Consider the following 22263-nt stretch of genomic DNA (forward strand, 5'->3'; position numbering starts at 1 on the left):
GCTGACAAATTCTTGGTCCAAGTAAGACTGGGGTGGCTTGGGACCAGAGGACATGCTGCATTTTTGCCTAAAAAAACAGGAGGCAACTAGTGAATAATAGCTATAAGTCAGGCATCTCGCTGTGAGAAATACTTTACTGCTGCGATACCATTAGTGCTGACATTTAACTGCTCTATTTTTGGCAACCTTCCCTCTGAATCCAAAATGAGCAAAGCACTACAGGTCTTGCTGATAGGCTAAAATATAAATATATATATATATATAAGTATATATAAAGAGAAACAGCTTGGTTTTGCTGCATTGAGAAATTATATGGTTTTTCTTTGCCTATTTTCCCTGTGGGCTCCAGCTAATTTCTCAGCTCTGGGCTGACGTCAATGCTGCCAACCAGCACCGACGGCGACATCGGTCACTGTCGGTGACAAGCACCCGGCCCTTTCCCCATACACCGGCAACACGAAATAAATCACATTCACTGCCCTCTTAAAAGGTAATAATCCCAGTTCAAATGCCACGTTCTTTTACTGTTCAAACCCTTCCCACAAGGTGTCTTTCTGCCGAAAAAAAAGAGCAGTGGAAATAAGCACAGACGCAATGAAATATATTCAGATGCCTCTGGCACAAGTAACTGCAACAGCAGTTAATGTCACTTTGCAAATCAAAATGTGATGCACTCGTAAATTAGGTTTTTAAGGCATACAGTTATTTCTGAGCGTAAATGAGCTGCAGACTCAGTTCTGTACTCACAATTATTCATGCCTACAGAACCGTGGCTCAAACTGCAGAAAACATTTTACGGCTGAGCTAGGAAGAGGACAACAGTAACTATGGAGCTTTTATACAGCTGGATCTTGTTCCTAAATGTAAATGTTGCTTGCGGAAAAATACTAAGGTGATAAGTACGAAATAAAAAACCAATAGATAGAGCCAGGTTATTCCTCCCCTTCTGCTTTTTTTCTATGATTTTTTTCTTTTGTCTTAACACTTGCAGCATAAAAAAGAAAAAAAGAAAAAGAATAAAAGCTAAATCTGCAGCAGCTGAGCTAGTGGAGTAATGATTGAATCACTGCAATCGAGTATGCTGACAGGGTTGACCTAAGCCAAGGGTAGCGAGTTAGAGCAGTCACCAACTTCTGTAGTTAATATCACTGATTTGTCCAGTTACCTTATTCAGCCGCCTCTGATGCTGCATCTGCAATTGTCTACAACTGCCTGAAAGGAGGTTGTAGCATGGAGGGGGTTGGTCTATTCTCCCAAGTAACAAGTGACAGGATGGGAGGAAATGCCTCAAGTTGCACCAGGGAAGATTCAGATTGGATATTAGGAAAAAATTCTTAATGGAAAGGGCTGTCGGGCATTGAACAGGCTGCCCAGGGCAGTGGTGGAGTCACCATCCCTGGAGGGGTTTAAAAGATGAGGTTCTTAGGGACATGGTTTAGTGGCAGAGTTAGGTTATGGTTGGACTCGATGATCTTGAGGGTCTCTTCCAACCGAAATCATTCTCTGATTCTGTCTTTTGCATGCTCAGGCCGTACATCCCTCCCACCACTCCTGCTTCTCCTGCATTCCTGGAGAAATCCTACAGGTGAAGCCAAAGGGTTCTTCAGGAGAGGTGTCATTCTCCTCCGGCAGCCTTTGGGTTATCTCTATCCCTTAATAATAAGTTGTTTAAATATTCATGTAAGCTCAGATAACAATGGAAACTCACATAAATTTACTCAGAAAAATAGCACAGAATTTATCAAATGTGCTCTAGCATCTAAACTCTGCCTTCAGGGTGTAATGCAGGGAAGAATTAAGCTCTGATACCTCCACCATATAGATTTGTCAGAAAATATTCCTACCTTTTGTGACCACATCATCCTCAAGCAAACCCACGGCCTCAGGTGGCACAAGAAAGATGACCACAAGAACAGTGCAAAAGCAACTTACAATATTTCAGAATTAAAAACAATGGCATATGATTTTCTATCCCTTTCTGAATCAGTGCTATGACCTTTCATTGATGGCGCATCTCTTGTCTAATGAGGCTCTTTTGTCCAGCAAAGAGTTTGTACACTTAATTAATAATGAAGAAATGGTAATGACACAGTGCAGCTCCCTCATCCCTGACTCTGACTCATGATCAAAGGTTAATGGGTTCAGAGCTGTCCGTTCCATGTCAAACGTGCCATTAGCATCACAGAAATACCTTCCGCTGACAGTCCCTTCATCCAAGTGCTTTACAAATAATACGGTGCAAATAACGGTTGGTCCTTTATACGGATGAATGTTTGTGTTGGAGGAGGTACAACAACTCACCCCATATGATACCTCTGCTGTGTGGATCTGCCATACATGAGAAGGAAGAGTTGCAATCCTGAAGCCCGTTACTGATGTTGAAGGAATCACAGAATATACAACAGAGGAGCTTCAAAACATAACATCTCAACAGATTGAATCATAGAATGTCCTGAGTTGGAAGGACCCACACGGATCATCGAGTCCAACTCCTGTCCCTTGACCCAACTCTTCCCTTATCTCTAATCATCTTCAGACCCAGCAGCCACTGCAGGGTCTCTTTTGTGTCCCAAGAGGTAGCATGGGGGACCTAAGAGCCATTGTGTGCAACACTTCAGAATGGTGCTTTCATAATGTGAAAAATTAATTTTACACAGCCTGGAGTGCAGCCTGAGGACACTTAGGAGGTGCAAAGCCTGCTGGAATGGTGATAAGGGACTGTGATATGTAGAGAGAAACAAAACTGGTGTAAACTTGTCTATATGGCCTACTGGAGATTATGCTCAGCCTGCACTGGTTTTCAAACAGTGTGGAGGTGAGTGATAAGGGACACAGGGCAAAATCCCACCGGGGAGCACATGGAGCGGGTAAGGGCTTGGGACCTTGACCTATATTGTGTGTTATTGTATAGTGCAGATCTCATCAACGGAGCCATCATCTGTGGGTCGAAGCCTTGGGAGACGGGCAATTTATCTAGGCAAACAGAGCAGGGGTTGAGGTCAGCGAGGAGAAGCCAGGGCGGCACCTGGGATCCTGGGGAAAGGCCCCGTGGAGTGCAGAGTTAGTGAGGGAGCACAGGGCAGCCTGTTGTGAAGAAAATGGGGAGACAGGTTTGACAGAGGCAATGGGGGAAGGAGGGACGAAATATGCAGGTTGGGGAGTGGATAAAATCTATGATCTTTTCAGTTGGAAGAGACCCTCAGGATCACTGAGTCCAACCATCACCTAACTCTGGCACTAAACCATGTCCCTAAGAACCTTGTCTATGTGTCTTTTAAACCCCTGCAGGGATGGTGACTCCATCACTGCCCTGGGCAGCCTGTTCCAATGCCTGACAACCCTTTCCATGAAGAATTTTTTCCTGATATACAATCTGAACCTCCCCTGGTGCAACTTGAGCCCATTTCCTCCCATCCTATCCCTTGTTACTTGGGAAAAGGGACCAACCCCCTCCATGCTACAACCTCCTTTCAGGTAGTTGTAGAGAGCAAGAACATCTCCCCTAACAGCCCCAGTTCCCTCAGTCTTTTTATCTTCATCAGTATTTTAAACTACTGGAAGTTCTCTTGACGGTGGAGGTGGTTTTATCAAAGAGATTAATGATCACACTTCTTTAATTGCAATATATTGAAAAAATTGTAGGCTGGTGGTCAGAACCAGGCGCAGTCACAGTTGCTGGCTCTGACCGTCTATGACATTCTGTTCATGCCTCATTTAAAGCTCAATTTCTGCATCAGCAGAAAGTGAGAATATTCATCAATCAACCAGAAACTTAATTAAATATGCCATGATTTTCCCTGAGCAGCAAATGCACCCTCTCCGATCTCAACTTAATGTTGGAGGACCAAAAGCCAGCTTCCTTTTGTGCACAGCAAAAAGAAACCATTCCCATTAGTTCTCTGATGCCACAGTCCCGGCTGCAGCCACAGGACTGAGGAAAAACAAACTAAACCAAAACCCTAAAAAAACCCCACAACCAAACCAAAACCAAAACCAACACCAAAACTGTCCCGTAACTAAGCTTGGGAAAAGACAGCCAATCTGTTAACTAGCTCCCAGCCTGTTCATTTTACTCTGGAATGAATCTTCCAGCCTTTGCGCCAAGGGACAATTTTAGTCTCTAATTTTGAGGCTACGATGATGACGGCAGCGTACAGTGAAAGGAGACGACCCGTATTCATGGCATGGGCTGGTGCCGTGGGGCTGTGTCCAAGTGGTGTCTGACATTCCCAGCGAAGTAGGTCAGGAAAACTCATCCTGTACTGAGGACATACAAATAAACCGTTCACTATTTACATGCTCAAATGCGTTTTGCTGGTCCTCAGATATTAATCATAGCATATCAGTGTTATTTTACACAGCAAAGATTTCTCTCAAGACACAGAAGTCAGACTCCAACATTCAGTGTTCTGTAAACCACTGTGCCAGGGGGGAATTTTTAAAAAGCTGATAAGCCATAGTTAAATTTTTTTATTGTATTTTTTGAAAAAAAAAAGATTAATTTAGCCGAGGCTACCAGTGTTATTTGATTTACAGCAGCATGTTGTACTGATGGGATACAGAGAAACAAGTTTGGGTGGGATTTGGTTTTCAATGAAATTCTAAACATAGCAAATGCACAACTGAGAACTGCAGCGCTATTTTAAAGCCGCTACTGCAGTTAACTAAAATTGATCTCTCTAACAAGCGCTAAAAATAGAAAGCGGAGAGCACACAGTGGCCTTTCATATCGCTCCCTGCAGGCTCCTTAAATACGGGTGACTCTGACCTTCACGCAAAGCTGTCCCGGAGCGCGGGACAATGAGTGATATTTCACATTCTGCTGTTCTAGAACAGGAATTGATTTATTACCCAGCGAGCTCAGGAATTCGTTTACATATTTCCATTTATAGCACTGCTGCATCAAAGGAAAAAAAAAAGGGGGATTTTTGTTTTCCTTTTATTCAGCAGTTTAGAAGGAAAGCATCGATTCTGGAAATAATAATATGTAATACACCTGCCAGCCCTTTTCTATGGGCTTTCCTGCTGAAGGGGAATAAACCACAGGAATCTCCGATGCTCCCCTGATATATATTCCCCCCTCATGGAAAAGATGTGAGATAATCCTGCGAACCTTGTGAGTGATGAACCGTCTCCTCCTGCACCACATGCGCTTCAGCTCTGGGTTACTCTGGTGCAGTTACACAAAGCCCCAGTGATAAAAATGTCTGCAATTGGAAGGCAGTTTCAGAACAACAAAGCAGCACCTTCAGTACAGCTGGGGCGAAAACAATCTTCTCATCCCACAAGAAATTCAAAAATAAACGCTGATACATTTTCATGAGTCCACAGTTGTTACTGGATTGGATCTGAAGTGCTTCATTTCAATAGGAAAATAATTCTACAAGCTATTTTTTCTTAGGGTTTACAAATGTAAATTGGACTTTATTTCTAGATGATAATGTTTAGACCTGAAACTGGAGCCTTTTCCATTTTGAAATGTTAAAAGAGGATGCTTTAACAGCTTTGAAAGAAAACTATTTGTGAAAGTGACTTAATTAAACCCAAAGTAATCCCCTCTTATGAAAAATGTTGGTTTCATCAGATAAGCATTTTCTAAGGAAAAGTGTTTGAAAACCCCAGCTTGCTTCAATTCCTGACACTACCTGAACATGGAAGGACAGAAGAAATCCTGTCTGCATCACACATTGACATCTAATCCATTTTGATAGAGGCTACAGCTGATCCCATTCCTTCTGCATCCAGTTTTCAACAGAAAATGGGCAGTCCCAACAGAGCAACCTGGCCAGGACCGAGGAATGGTACTTGTCTCTCTATAAACCTTTAAAAGTGAGGGATTCTCCACTCTGGTGGAGATGCAGTGATACCTGATGAGGCATTCTGCATCTCGGAATGCAGTACTGACCAGATGTGATTTAAAGCAAAAATTCCTCAAGTTCACAAGTATTTGTCCAGTGTTCCCATAAACCATGAGTTGTCTCATCTAAGCGTGGAGCCAAGCACAATAAATTGTGTACACAGGCTTTGATCCGGTATTCAATCAAACAGCACTCACGAGCTGCAGATATCATTCTGTACCTAGAATCATAGAATGTCCTGAGTTGGAAGGACCCACAAGGATCATGGAGTCCAACTCCTGTCCCTGCACAGGACAACCCCACAGTTCACACCGTGTGTCTGAGGACATTGTCCAGTCTCTTCTTGAACACTGTCAGGCTTGGGGCCGTGACACCTCCCTGGGGAGCCTGTTCCAGTGTCCAGCACCCTTTGGGTGAAGAACCTTTTCCTCATGTCCAACCTGAACCTTGCTTGACACATCTTCCTGCCATTCCCTCAGGTTCTGTCATTGGTCACCAAAGAGAAGAGCTCAGCGCCTGTTGACATACATCAACTTAAATCCAAAGCTTTAATGCAACTTAGAGGCTTTATGCCAATTCCCTCTACAGTTATTACGTACACTGCTATTTCTCATCTGCTTTTTCTGACACATTTTCACACAAGGACCACAAGCTTACCTGGTCCCAGCTTAGAAACTGCGTAGAGGAGGTCGTAGTTGATGACAGGTGTTGCATCGTCTATTGGTTGCCACCCCACAGGTGGGGAGGCTGGAGGCGAGATGAGAAACTGTTTTGCGGGCTGTGGCGGTGCCAAATGAAGCTTGTCTCCGTCTGTCTCAGAGGTCTGAATCTTTAAAGCACAACAAATACATTGTTTAGTACAGGATGGGTAAATGGAATGATTGCTCAAATCGTACACTTCTCATACCAAATGGCACCCAGGCAGGGTTTCAGTGTCACTCTCAGCAGAGAAGGCCTGGGGATTAATTTTGTCTCAACCTTACAGATGGTTCCTCTACAGTAAATACACGGTGGGGGGCTGTTATATGAACAAAGCTACAACATTTGTGCCTACTGTATATGTTCTCTGAGGATAAATGCAAAGCTTTGGTATGCAGAGCTGCTAGTTCAGGGATTTTTCAGGCTGAAGAGATAATTGTTGTGATCTACATGTCTAAACTCCTAAATGAAAACAGACGTTAGACAAGAAAACAGTAACTCCTGCACCAAGGCAACTTCAGAAAGGTTTCTGAATATTTGATCTCTTTAGCTGAAGTGATAAAGGAATCTATCAAGTTCCTTAGTAATTTGTAACTAATTGTCCACACTTCCATCCTAAATTACCTATTGTAATTCCTGCTCTTTTCTAGTATATTAAAGAAGCCTTAACATAAATTAATGATGGTACAACCATATCTGAGCAAGATTACAAGTAAGAATAAACTGCATTTGCATGATAGCATGGCTGAGACAAGCACCCTGCTATAGCAGAATGGGGTTGGGAAGAGCCAGTTTGGGTCCCTCAACTCCGTGTTCCCCAGAACCTGTAGTTCTGGAAGTGTTTATTCAGTCTGCTCAGGCCCATATCAACATCCACTGCTCCAGGTACTGTGCTGTTTCCACATCTTCATTCCCTGGACACAAATAATAAGCTCTTTTAAGACTGTACGTAGTGCAGGAAACCAGCTTAGATATGGAGACTAATCACTATTGTGCACATTTTTCTTCTTGTGTTATCTCAAGATTTCAATTAACATCTTCATTGTGTAGTTAAGAGTGAAACGATTCTTGGATCTGCTTAAGAGCAGGTTTTTAAACCTTTCAGGAAAATAAAGAAAAAATCAGAGCCAGATCCAGGAGATTAAGGCATATACAATAGGATTGAGGCAGATTTTCAACACCTAAATCCAACTATAAGATCTTCTGAACTCATCTAACCCGTTAAGCCTATTGTTTTTTTTCACAACTGTAGTTTCCCAACCTCCTGAGGTTCTGCTCTGCCTGAGCTCAGAACAGCTCCTGTTCTGACCAGGCTGTAGAGGCTCAAACTTTAACTGCCTTTTAGGTTTGATTGATACCTTCACATGAGTCTCCCTTTAACCTGAGACCTCTGAAGGACGAATCTGGCAGCTCAAAGCACATTGGAAAGCACCAGCGAATATCCCATAAGCCACAGTAGCCACAGTAATTTATTAAAATACATTGAGAAGGTGATGGTTGGGTTCTCAACCTCCCTCACTTTTCGGTATCCTGGCTGGGCTCAGAACTCACCCAGGCTGTGTGTGGGAGATGTGGGTTCTCACTCCCTTGGCCAGGAAGAATTGAACCTCCATCTGACACCTCCAGCAGATGGATATAATCACCTGAGTCCCCAGGCTGGGGGTGTTTTCTGCCCCTACCTTCTTCTTTTTCCTTGAACTTAATAAATTCCTTTCAGTGTATCAGTAAGGAAAAGAAAAAAAGGTAGGAGGAAGCCTGATTGTGGCTCAGGGATGCAGTCAAACATGTAATTAAGCCCTATTTTTAATGAACTTATGATATTTTACCACTTATTCTACAGTTAGTTTAGAGAGTTATCCACAGAAAATACCCAATGTTGTAAATAGTTTCTAATCTATGTAACTTCTGTGTGTTCAATAAGCAACTTGGTTCCAAAATGGTCCTTAAAATTTAGTGCAAACCCACTGGGCAGGTCCAGCTCAGGCAACATAAGGATGTTTGAATAATCTTTTAGCAGAGAGACTGGACACGGGAGAAACCTTTATTACTTTCATTCAGTGTTACTGCACAATATGTCTATAAGAGCCATGCACTAACATACAAGCAGGTACCAGATTTCATTACCTGTGCAAAATACAACTTTAACTTCTTCCCTCTGAACTGTGTTTCGTGCAGCTCTATTCTGGCACGAGCAGCTGACTTGGGACTACTGAAATTTATCCGCACACGCCTGAAGCTTTTAAACAACTGGAATGTCACGCAGTCATCATAGGCACGGAACAGGCCTTCAAATTTTTCCTGCAAATGAAAAAGAAATAATGCTGAAGATCAACTTTGTGCTCTGTCACATCCATCTGTGTCAAAGGAGAAAATGAAACGTGACAACTGTTTAACCAGGAGGTTTCAGCCAGTGGCCTTTGGGGCTCTGTGGAAAGAAACTAAGGAAAGCACTGGCCTAGAAATGATGAATTCTGCAAAAGATTTGGGGGAAGGAGTTTTCAAATCAAGAACCCAGCAGCTATTAGAATGTCTTGTAAAAGCTGAGCAAAATCACAATGGTGCCTTATGAAATTAAATTGAAAAGGGCGTGTGGCTGAAAATTCTACAGAACTGTGGTCTCGTCTGTACAAAACCAAACATTGTGCTGAATTACAATAGAGTGACAGACAAAGTCAGGCCCGCTGTATCTGAAGGTTACGTTCACATCAACACTGCAGGGTCATTTTCTATTCCATATTATGTTTTTCTGGATGTTTTGTCATTTAAATACTTAGCACAGATATACGTTCATTCCTTAAGAAATCCTGTAGCAGCTGGGAAAACAAAATGAGATAACTGAGAAGAGTGACCTGTCCCAAAGACAAATGTCAGCCTTGTAGCTGTAGAACTCCATGTTGAAATGCACATGACACAAATATGGATATTTTGACACTGTAAAAGAAGATCTGAAATGTACCACATCTGTGGACCTAGAGATCAACAGAAATTCAAAGTACATTAGTGAAGAGAAGCTGCCAAATTAATGTACACTGTGATTAAGTTGTAAAGCAGCTCTGGAGGATCAGACTCTCTCTGAAATTTCACTGCAAAGTGTGTGCACACAGAGGACCAACTCCACATCATCAAATAAAAGCAATGTCCTTAAATCAGTTCTGACACACTTGCACAGGTCTTCTCATTCACACAAGCACAGACGTGAAGACCGAAAGGGAGCAGTTATCATTGTGTTTACTGGGATTATTCAGATTGCCACTCAGTGAGTCTCCTAAAGTCCCAGCACTTCAACTATGGCAACCAAGATCTGTCTTAGGAGATGGAGAATCAGCCAAAGCAAAGCCCCTTATTTTAAGAGTTCTTTATCTTGAAAACAACAAAACAGTGTTTGAGATGATTTGTCACATCATTTCATATACTGGGGGCTATTATGTCAGGTGGAGAAGTTTGTATAATTCAAATAATATCTGCAAGTAAGCACATTTTTACATGTTTTAAAATATAACTACTTCTCTGCTCATCCAGGAAAACTACTTCTTATCCCTTGTAGTGGGTAACTTAGAGGCTGCAGAAGCTGAAATCACCGAATCACAGAATCGACTGGGTTGGAAAACACCTCAGAGATCATCGAGTCCAACCCTTGGTCCAACTCCAGTCCACTGACTAGATCATGGCACGAAGTGCCATGTCCAATCTCAGTTTAAAAACCTCCAGGGACGGTGAGTCCAGCACCTCCCTGGGCAGCCATTCCAATGCCTGACCACTCTCTCTGTAAAGAATTTCTTTCTAATATCCAGCCTAAATTTCCCCTGGCAGAGTTTAAGCCCATTCCCCCTTGTCCTATTGCTGACTGCCTGGGAGAAGAGACCAATCCCCACCTGGCTAGAACTGCCCTTCAGGTAGTTCTAGAGAGTGATGAGGTCACCTCTAAGCCTCCTCTTCTCCAGACTAAACAAGCCCAGCTCCCTCAGCCTCTCCCCATAGGGCTTGTGTTCAAGTCCCTTCACCAGTCGTGTTGCTCTTCTCTGGACCCGCTCCAGCACTTCAATCTCTTTCCTGAACTGAGGGGCCCAGAACTGAACACAATACTCCAGGTGTGGCCTCCCCAATGCAGAGTACAGGGGAAGGATCACTGCCCTTGTCCTGCTGACCACGCTAGTTTTGATAGAAAATGCAATTTATATAATCTCATCAATACTTTGGTTCTCATTGTTGATCTTACAAGCAAGACAAAGAGTCCAGAACATCTTAGAAAAATGTATCCTGAAGCACACAGAAGCTGATCAGGGAGCACTAACAGCAGGGAGGGAACGCCGACCACCAGCATGAGACGCTTGTAAAGAGTTAACCAGGAATAAAAAAAGCAGTTTTGTGGCAAGCAGCATGAGAGACTAATGCACGTGTACCAGATCTCCTTTTACTCACTGCCAGCTCTGCGGTCTTCTCCCCCAGAACCGATGTTCCATCCCTGGCAGCCTTTCAAATGAACCTCCCTGGGGTCTATTAAGCCGTCGTGATTTTCGTTTCATTTTGCCTGACCTCACTCACCTCTTCCGCTCACCACAGGAGATACTTCGGAGGAGAAACATTTAAAAATAAAAGAGAGAGGAGAGAGCTCGGTGGTTCGGGTGAGGGTGAATGAATCCCACAAACAGCGTGAAGTTGATAAGGGTTGTACAAGCAGGTCTAGTCACACCACTTAATGTTCAAATCGTCAACATTTCACACCGGTTATGGTTTTTTTTTAACCGGTTTGCTTACAGTTCTGCAAAAATTCCATTTTCCTGAGCACAAGTCAACATCCAGTGACATTTGTGTAAAGGTCAGTTGAAAGCAGCTGTCATCTCAGTCCCGTCCTGCACGGAATTTTGATGCTACAACCTTCAAAATGAGCAGGAAATAGGGCTGGGGAAAAAGAAAGGGGCTGGGGACCAGCGAATGTGTGAAGTAGGGTTTACACAGTGTTTGGGAACATGCAGTACTGCGTGTAACCTAAATAAAAGATAACAGTGACTAATTACAGCTATGGTCTTTATGTTATTTATACTACCTATTTCAGACTTCTTTGTTTTAGTTTTAAAAAGCACCTTGAAGTAAACAAACTTACTTATATGTATATATAAGACATCAAAGTATTTTTTTTATATATACACATATATATGTGATTTTTATATATATATATACACACATATATGCAATGATCAAGATATTATAACAAAAGTCACGCATAGACTAAAACTAAGCAACAAGGTGAACATTTCCTAGCCCCCTGTAGCAGGTCTTTGTTTCCCCAAAAGTCAATAAATGAATCATTCATCATATATAAAAAAAAGCCAAACCCAACAACTGTGGAACAAACCAACTTGTTTGGACACTGGTAAGTCAGTATCTATTACGACTGACTATTTATTAGGCAATAGATTCTCACAGCGATATTTTCCTGCATGAGTCAGCCCTGTGTGTCTGTCCCCTCAGCAAATATGACAACCTAGAACTAGATCTTCGTTGGGGACCCAATGCAAAAGAATCTGGGGCTGTGATTTCAAACGTAGGTCCAAGAACAGTGAGCACAAGCAATGTTCTGGACAATTTTGGGACAATACCGAGGTGCGCTCTCATTATGCGCCGAAAGGGACAGATGGGAGCATCTCCAAATAAAGCTGATTAAGTACCGGATGCCAAATGTAATACTGGGAGAACATGGACTTTATTCTGCTTACTTTTCAATTTGATACCAGCACAGCTTTAAAGATCCAGCTTTGATTAACACCCCTAAAAACGCCAGGGGGATGAGAGAAATCAAGCCCTTTATTCGGTATTTATGGAGCACAGCCTGTCCACCGTGGGGACACATCTACCGCATCGACTGAAACTGCAGCTCCCGTTAAAAAGATTCACACATCTGAATTTTTCTATATTTTCAGCTGATAATAACAACGACCTCAGCAGAGGTCATTAATCATCAGCATAGTTAATGGCCCTCAGCTGCATTTTGAGCCATTCCAGCTTGATATTAATTCCCAGAAAACGCCTTATGCCTAAATTGCTATTGGCTGTGACTTGTAGTATCTGCTGAATGTTCTTATCTGGATGAAAGTCTTTCCGAGCCACTCCAATCTATAAGAAAATGTATCATACACATTTTAAAGACCTAAGCAAACTCTCTCCCTTTCAAGTTTTGTAGATGAATTATTCAAGACTCATAGCCCTCTCAATTCAGGACTAAAAGCACAAAGTACTTTTAGGATCCAGTGGTTTTAAAATGCTTTCAGAAAACAAGTCTTTAAACTTTCAGAACACTTGGAAAACTCCTGGAAAAAAGTAAAAAACAAAGGAACATCCGAAGTTTTGCTGAGCAGCAGTTTCGCTACTCATAAAAAGTCAAAATGCAGGAAGTCATGAGTTATGTGTTTATTTTCTATTTATTTATTTGGGCATGTTTTCATCCATCCCAAGCATGTCTCTGTGAGACACAATTAGTCTTCTGGCAAATGGAAGTAGCGTTCAACAGATCAACACGGGAACCTTTCCCCACTTCTTTCTTGTCACCTTCCATCAGCTCCCATTACCCACCATTTACCACCTCTACCAGTTACAGAAGTTGTTGGGTTTTATTTTAATTACCAAAATTAGCACAAACAATGAACACACTAATTAAGGCTTGATTGTTATTGTTTATGACATCCAATGCAGAGGACGAACAGCATCGTCTGAGGAAGAAACGAGCTCTGCGGTACCAGACACAAGCCAAGAGCCTCAGAGTCCAAGGGCAAAGCTACACACACCAGGACTAAAAACTGGTTTTATTACTAAATAGGAGCTCACTTGGGTACCAAGATTCTCTAAGCGATTCAGCCATATGGAAGCAAAAAAAATACTGGATGTATCTGAAAAATTATTTCCAGTAAAGCAAGGAAAGTGTTAACAACATTACATGGAGCACTATTATACCTCATGAAAAATGCAGGTTTTGTTGCCTGTATCGTAGGTAGATTAAGCCAAATGGGAATAGATTCAGATAAAGGCTACGGGGAATGGGCAGCTTACTGAATAAGAAATGAAAATGCTTGCCTTATTTAGCAAAACAAAGCAAAGCCTGAGAGGAGATGGGACAACCCTCAGTAGTTTACCAGAACTGCATAAAGACAAAATATTCTGTATAAAGACTAAAAGGCTGTGTTGGCATTAAAAAGTGGAAACAAATGGCATAAATAGGTTTAGTCCAGAAGTTAAAGGTTTCAGAGATCAGAGTAATGATCCAGAAACAACTTTCCAATCAGAGCAGTGACAATTTTTTTGTGTAACATTGAATTTGGTTAGTTCATGCGAGCGACTGTGACAAAGCATCAACACAACAAGCGTTGTAAAACGTGACCGCCTTAATTAACGCGTGAACCAGATTCCGACACAGCAAGTTCCTGTGATTTATTTCCCGACGTTTCTGTCGCAAATAGCTCCACTGGTATTGTGTTCATTCAGGACAAATGCCAAGTCCTCATTCATATCGCTGGAAATCTTTCCAGACACCAGCAAGCTTTGGATTAGAGCCCCAGAACTCAGAACACAAATTACATTTTATTATTCAGTGTGTTTACGCTCATTATCGGCCTTGTTACACATGTGATTTAGGAGACGGCTGTGATTTAAAATTTTAGCCTAATCATTTTTTCTGGGGTTTTGTAAGCGAATAAACCAAGCATATTTCCCATTTTAATTTTTCCTGTTCGTTTATATAGAAGATAATCCAAGGAACTCACTGTATACAATAGGGAAACCGAGATATCACTTAAAATTCTGAAAAATATCTTTTCTGAAATTAGTTCTGTACCAGATATACATTTTCCTGTAAGAAATCAACTCATATCTCAGAATCTGGGGTTGTTTAGTCTAGAGAAGAGGAGGCTTAGAGGTGACCTCATCACTCTCTATAACTACCTGAAGGGCAGTTCTAGCCAGGTGGGGATTGGTCTCTTCTCCCAGGCAGTCAGCAATAGGACAAGGGGGCACGGACTTAAACTCTGACAGGGGAAATTTAGGCTGGATATTAGAAAGAAATTCTTTACAGAGAGAGTGGTCAGGCATTGGAATGGCTGCCCAGGGAGGTTCTGGACTCACCGTCCCTGGAGGTTTTTAAACTGAGATTGGACATGGCACTTAGTGCCATGATCTAGTCAATGGACTGGAGTTGGACCAAGGGTTGGACTCGATGATCTCTGAGGTCTTTTCCAACCCAGTCGATTCTGTGATTCTGTGATTCTGTAATCGCATGTTTTCTGTTTCCACGCTGGTTGCAACACTGCAGATCCCTCACGCGACACAAGAAGATGGAATTTCATGGAACATACAGAGATTGTCCAAATTATGTGAATTAAAGTAACTAACAGCGCTGCTATGAAACAAAGACTGCCCATTATAAGGTTCAGGCTCAAATGGGGAAGGCTATTTAGCACTAGACCCATAAAATTTCAAAATGCCATTGGCCCAGAAGTAGCAAAAAGGCTGATTAATTTCCCGCAAAGGAGCGAAAGAAGAGATTATGGGATAGCAATGTGAATTTCTGTAGTTCTGAAGGTCAAAACAAAAAAAAAAAGGGGGAAAATGAAAAGGGGCTCATTCATCTAGTCAGAACTTTAAAGAACTGGGTTCACCTCAAGTGCTTTTAAGAATTATTTCATGAGCCACAGAAAAGAAGCAAGCAGCTGGATATAACTCACATGTGAAAATTCCTTACATGGCAAGAACTCCCATAAGTGCTAAATGACCTCATTGCTCTGCTCTTCCCAGTGAACCAGCCCTAAACAGAACCCACGTCAGCCAAAAACCCTGTTCTGCCCAAAGCCCCGGTCCAGGGCTCACACGTGTTACCCTCACATGCTGGAGCTGCTCTGGAGGCACCTGCAGAGACCCTGGGGCTGTATCCATGGTTTTGCCTTCAGTTTCTGCCAAAGCCATTCTGACAGCAGAAATATTTGATATAATGCTTACCGCTTATAGACTGTCTTGTTCCAGAGAGACTTTGAGAATCAGAGAATAGTTGGGGTTGGAAGGGACCTTCAAAGCTCATCCAGTCCAACCCCTGCCATGAGCAGGGACATCTTCACCAGATCAGGTTGCTCAGAGCCCCGTCCAGCCTGGCCTGGGATGTCTCCAAGGATGGGGCATCCACCACCTCTCTGGCCAACCTGGGCCAGGATCTCACCACCCGCATCACAAACAATTTCTTCCTCATGTCCAGCCTGAATCTCCCCTCCTTTAGTTTAAAACCATCACCCCTTGGTCTTGTCATAACAGGCCTTGCTAAAAGGTCTGTCCCCATCTTTCTTATTGGCCCATTTTAAGTACAGAAAGGCTGCAATAAGGTCTCCTCAGAGCCTTCTCTTCTCCAGGCTGAACACCCCAATTCTCTCAGCCTGTCCTCAAAGTAGAACAGATACTACATATAATGTGGTACAAACATTAGGAATTCATCATCTCACAAAATCTTGTAATGACAAAAACAGGTAGGAAGCTGGAAGAAGCTCAGTAGTTCCACCTCGCACTAGGATTAAGAACCATCCATCACTACCTGTCCTCCTGCATGGGGACAGTCCACCAAGGCACCACAGAGGGGTTGGACTAGATGACCTTTGAAGGTCCCTTCCAACCCAAACTGTTCTATGATTCTATGACAGCAACTGCAATAGCACTGCAAACCTCCTGGTGAACAAACCAAGGCAGACTTGCTTCTTCAAAAATCAGCTGAACTAAATGCATTTCTGTTTAGCTTCCAACTTATCAGCACAAAAGAAGGTACAAAGATAATATCTGCCTCAAAGCTTAATGGAAATGGCATTCACATTTCAGAAGAGGCTGACAAATGTCAGGGGCACAGAATTTTGCTGCGTTGCCTTTTCTGTTTTTAACCAGCTCACATCCCTGTTTACCTCAGTGTGACGCACATTGCTCCTGCCTGGCTCCACTGATCTGGAAACCAAAGGCTCCTTCAAGATGAAATAAATTGTTCCTGTGGCAATGCCAACGGGGTGATTTAATATAGTTTGGAGAATTCTCAATTCAATTTCACACTCAACGAGCGAGCTAAAAGAAAAATCCACACTTTACATTTCTTCTTTATCCCAGCGCTGCTATTTTACTGTATCACCAGCAACATATTTCCAAGCACTCCGTATTTGACGTACTCCAGTTCCAGATGCTGTATTAGTGCCCTTTCAAACCGTCTGGCCAAGTGCACATTATACGACGAGGTCTATTATTTTCGCCTCCAGTGCTACAATGTGTTCTGCAGAGACATCATTCTTTGTTCTCCGAGAAGCTACTTTTGATTTCTGGGCTGGGTACCTTTTTGTGCATCACTTGATTTATTTTTTTTCATTTTCATTGTATTTGGCAGTGAAAAATAAAAAAGGCAAGAGCAGGTTTGCGGAGGATTAAATGCAATTTCTGTTTTCCAAATAGCAGCCTTACATTTTGGCTTTAGAACAACAAAAGTAATGCTAATAACAAAGACATGAACAATAGATTCAGACTGAAAAAAAAAGCCTTTTGTGGTTTGCTTGATTTTAAGAATTCAAACAATAAATGAGTAGATAATGTATGTAATGAACTCCCAAGGAGCTCGTCTGCATTGCATTTTAGCATGTACATAGTACAATACTATCGATTTTGTCTTATTGCTGCAAGCATTTAAGCCCAACAATTAATTGGTAGCACAAGGAACAAATTGCTATCTATACATTTAGCCTGTTTCAATAATTCCTAAAGTCCCTATTATCTTAATTTAGCAAATAAAATTATGGAAGAAAAACAATTTTAATTAGTTTTTACCAACAGCTGCTACGTTTATATCAATGAGGGTGTTCCAATAGCAGCAGATCTCTACAACAAAACAGTTGGCGCTGAGGACTTTCTGATCGGGTGCCATGGACTGAAAGCCCATTAGCAGCTGAAGAATATTAAGCACACGCCTGAAGTGCATCGTCTGTATTAATTTCAGCTGAAAGGCATCCAGTTCATGAACTGCCCTGTGATGTGAACAAAAAGCACAGTTAATGGAGATCAAGAGGAAAGTTGCCTCGTGAGAATCTCCAGCTCAGACTAAAAATGCTAATGGACATGCAAGCCGGTATCTCTCATAAGAGCAGTTAGCTGGGACTCCTGGAAAGCCAAAAAAAATAATATATATATATATATATATATATATATATATATATATATTTAAAAAATTGAAGTGCTAGGGACAATAATAAATAAGTGACTAGTAGTCAAACTTGTGCAGGAAACTCATATTAAAGTTATGCATTATGAGAAGCTGTGTGAACAAATATTCTTGCTAAGCATGTAAAGTTAGGGACAGTAAGAAATGCTAAATAAACATCCATCCTCTTATTATACTATTGTTCACTGATCTTTGACAACTCAAGTTTCATCTCCTCAGCCCTTCTGGGATATAACTTCCCTCTTCTGTGTTGTGACGCTGTGGACAGATGCTTATAATCACAGTACCCACTTTTGGGCAACCAGAAGAGCAGAACCCCTGTTCTTGTAACTCATTCAAAAGCATCTTTCTTCTATAAGCATATAAAATCCCAGTCAGAGCATCTAGAAAAAAACTGTATGCCAGTATCTTATTCAGAGGGTTGTGATCAATGGTGTAGAGTCTGGGTGGAGGTCTGTAGTTAGTTGGGTTCCCCAGGGGTCAGTGCTTGGTCCAGTCCTGTTCAAACTGTTCATCAATGACCTGGATGAAGACACTGAGCGCACCCTCAGCAAGTTTGCTGATGATACCAAAGTGGGAGGAAGGGCTGACACACCAGAAGGCTGTGCTGTCATCCAGCAAGACCTGGACAGGCTGGAGGGCTGGGCAGAGAAGAACCTGATGAAGTTCAACAAGGGCAAGTACAGGATCCTGCACCTGGGGAGGAACAACCCCAGGCACCAGTACAGGTTGGGGATGGACCTGCTGGAAAGCAGCTCTGCAGAGAAGGACTTGGGAGTTCTAGTCAACAACAGGTTGACCATGAGCAGCAATGTGCCCTTGTGGCCAAGAAGGCCAATGGTACCTGGGGTGCATTAGGAAAAGTGTGACCAGCAGGTCGAGGGAGGTTGTTCCTCCCCCCCTGCTCTGCCCTGGGGAGGCTGCATCTGGAGTTGTGTGTCCAGTTCCGGGCTCCCCAGTTTAAGAAGGACAAGGAGTTACTGGAAGGAGTCCAGCAGTGGGCTATGGAGATGATGAGGGGTCTGGAGCATCTTTCTGATGAGGAGACACTGAGAGAGCTGGGTCTGTTCAGCCTGGAGAAGAGAAGCTGAGAGGGGATCTCAGTGTTTACAAATACTTCAAGGTGGGTGTCAAGACGACGGACCAGACTCTGTTCAGTGGTGCCCGATGACAGGATGAGGGGCAACGGGCACAGACTGAAGCACAGGAGGTTCCCTCTGAACATGAGGAGAAACTTTTTTCCTTTGAGGTGCCAGAGCCCTGGAACAGGCTGCCCAGAGAGGTTGTGGAGTCTCCTTCTCTGGAGACATTCAAACCCACCTGGACACATTCCTGTGTGATCTGCTCTGGTGAACCTGCTTTAGCAGGTGGGTTGGACTGGATGATCTCCAGAGGTCCCTTCCAACCCCAACCAGTCTAGGAATCTGTGATCTCTTAAAAATCTGTTACTGAGGCTGTTGAAGTGCCAGGGGAGGCCTCTATTGCTGTCAGTGACGCAGAATCAGGACCTCACTGAACAGAATGCTAAGTGCAAGAGTGACATATAATAAAGAGAACACTACGAGCCGAGAAACTTTGTTTTATTTATACTCTTGGAGCTGTAATGTTGTAAAACAACCATAAAATACATCCTATTCATTCCCTGTCTCTGTCAACCCAGTTAAACTAGAAAAATAAACACAAAAAAGCCATGGGATGGTTTAAACAAATAAAGCGCTTGCCTTGCCTGTTCCCGATTTTGCTGTTTTGCCTACAGAGATCAGCGTTTATAGCATTTCAGCTGTTTCTCATCATGGTCATGGGGAATGCTTTTTCCTTTCCCTCTCCCCCAACTGCTGCAAATTGCACTAACAAGACTAAAAATATCATTTCAACTTGTCTGGATTTAGAAAGGACATGGACAATTTTGAAAGTGACTATTAACAAAAAAAGAGGGAGAGAGTGGAAAAGAAACTGATCTCATGCTCCTCTATAAATGTTACTTAAACGTTAAAATAAAAAGGTACAAGGGAAAACCAATTGATCCACCAATGCACCTCCTCAGAAGTTTAGCGAAAAAACAATCTTTGCTGAAATGAGGCTTTAAATACAAAGGAAAACAGTGTACTCAGAGACAGAAATAATGAGTTTTCACTGAAGGTGTTAGTCTTACTTTGCATTTCTGCGCTCAAACATAAACCAAAGGGCTTCTCACCGTCCCCTCTTGCCACTGCAGTGACCACTGTGTAATGCCCTGCTTGTGCTATTTGACTGGTTCTTATTCTTTCCAGTCTGTCTGGACTGTCTCTCATTTGCCGTCTTACACCTCATTGGCAAATCACTCAGGCAGGTCTGCTGTCTGTGTATATGTGAGCAGCTCCTGGAAGATACAGCTTCTAAGGCTGGAGTCCCTTTGTATGATAAAAAAGCACTGAGGACAATAATAGGCTATGTGCAGTTGAACAAGTGAATGGAGTCCGTACTGAACCCACTTAAACTACATGTGAATAGCGTTCCAAGCCCAATGGTATTAAAAAAAAAAAAAAGAAAGTATCAGGAATAAACATGTAAGGAAGAGGCAAAAAGAAAACTAAGAAAAAATCATCCTTGGGCTGGAAAATAGCAAAGGCGTACACAGAATCAGCTTTCTGCTTACAAATAAAGGGATATGAGGATCCATTTCTTTGGCTCCATTTCATAGAATCATTTTGGTTGGAAGAGATCCTCAAGATCATCTAGTCCAACCATAACCTAAATCTAGCACTAAACCATGTCCTTAAGAACCTCATCTCTATGTCTTTTAAACCTCCGCAGGGATGGTGACTCCATCACTGCCCTGGGCAGCCTGTTCCAATGCCCGACAGCCCTTTCCATGAAGAAATTGTTCCTAATATCCAAGCTAAACCTCCCCTGGTGCAACTTAATGCTGTTTCCTCTCATCCTATAGCTTGTTACTTGGGAGAACAGAGTAACCCCCTCCATGCTACAACCTCCTTTCAGGCAGTTCAGAGATCAGAAGGTCTCCCCTCAGCTCCTGTTCTCCAGGCTGAACCCCCCAGGTCTCTCAGCCGCTCCCACCATGCTTGTGCTCCAGACCCTTCCCCAGCTCCGTTCCCTTCTCTGAACTCTCTCCAGCACCTCAAGGTCTTTCTTGTCCTGAGGGACCCAAAACTGACCCCAGGATTCGAGATGTGGCCCCACCAGTGCCCAGTAAAGGGGGACAATTCTTTCAGCCATACTCTGACCTGTTCTGTCCCTTGTACCTCCAGCTGGGTGTAGGTGACGGAACAGGGACACGCTGGTCACACAGTAACACACCACAGCTCAATGGATGACGCACAATTCAAATAAATTTTACCTGATAGGCTACGTAAGGATTTGAGGGTCCATAATCACGTGAGAGACATTTACACCACCCCACAGCTTTCTGCATTTTGCACTTGGTTAATACAGCGAGCTAAGTAGAGATCAGAATAGTTTTCTTAAAATACCTGTTCTAGTTCCTAATTTCACTTTAAAATAGAAAAGCGTTTTAAGTGGGGAAATAATGGATAATAGAACAGGAGAATAAGGTGAAATAAATAACCTTAAAACATAGTTCAGAAACTACGACATCTCTTTAAAACTAAGACAGAAAATAAATGTTGAGTTGTTGCAATCTCTTAAGAAAAATGATTTCCAGAAAGGGCTTTTATGATCCATGAAAGTCTCCTTCTGTAGCTTGCCAGTGAAAATCCATCTTCATTATCAATTCTTTTATATATTTTCTTTTTAACCTATTTTACTCTTTGTAGTCTTTCCTTCACTAATTGCTTGTAAGAAATTATTTGAGCATTTATTTGATGATCCTTGTGGGTCCCTCCCAACTCAGGACATGCCATGATTCTATGATTTGAAGAGAAAAAAATCTCTTTTTATCATTACACAGGATATAGAATTTCCTCACAACAGGAATTGTGCTATCAGAAATTGAAATACATAAGTGTGTGTACGTCACAGAATCACAGAATGTCAGGGATTGGAAGGGACCTTGAAAGCTCATCCAGTGCAATCCCCCTGCCGGAGCAGGAACACCCAGATGAGGTTACACAGGAAGGTGTCCAGGTGGGTTTGAATGTCTGCAGAGTAGGAGACTCCACAACCCCCCTGGGCAGCCTGTTCCAGTGTCTGTCACCCTCACTGAGAAGAAGTTTCTTCTCAAATTTAAGTGGAACCTCTTGTGTTCCAGTTTGTACCCATTACCCCTTGTCCTGTCATTGGTTGACACTGAGAAGAGCCTGGCTCCATCCTCGTAACACTCACCCTTTATCTGTAAACATTAGTGAGGTCACCCCTCAGTCTCCTCTTCTCCAAGCTAAAGAGCCCCAGCTCCCTCAGCCTTTCCTCACACGGGAGATGCTCGACTCTCTTAATCATCTTTGTTGTCCTGCACTGGACTCTCTCCAGCAGTTCCCTGTCCTTCTGGAACTGAGGGGCCACAACTGGACACAATATTCCAGGTGTGGTCTCACCAGGGCA

The 22263-nt window shown here is 42.6% G+C and overlaps 2 protein-coding genes across 4 annotated transcripts in view; both read right to left on the bottom strand.

Moving 5' to 3' along the window:
* Positions 1–22263, bottom strand: part of LOC102093880 (24-hydroxycholesterol 7-alpha-hydroxylase) — a 144619-nt gene that overhangs the window by 9474 nt on the left and 112882 nt on the right. The gene's annotated exons all lie outside the window — the stretch shown is intronic.
* The window catches only part of RCAN2 (regulator of calcineurin 2), a 99373-nt gene that overhangs the window by 9474 nt on the left and 67636 nt on the right, over positions 1–22263 (bottom strand). For all 3 annotated transcript variants that reach the window (XM_065055720.1, XM_065055719.1, XM_005512287.3), the window contains 2 exons: positions 8682–8855; positions 6516–6687 (listed from right to left, as the gene is read on the bottom strand). In XM_065055720.1, the coding sequence (XP_064911792.1) occupies positions 6516–6687; positions 8682–8855 (346 nt within the window). The remainder of the gene's footprint in view (positions 1–6515; positions 6688–8681; positions 8856–22263) is intronic.

Source organism: Columba livia, chromosome 3 (genome assembly GCF_036013475.1).
Source record: "Columba livia isolate bColLiv1 breed racing homer chromosome 3, bColLiv1.pat.W.v2, whole genome shotgun sequence".
Classification (NCBI taxonomy): domain Eukaryota; kingdom Metazoa; phylum Chordata; class Aves; order Columbiformes; family Columbidae; genus Columba; species Columba livia.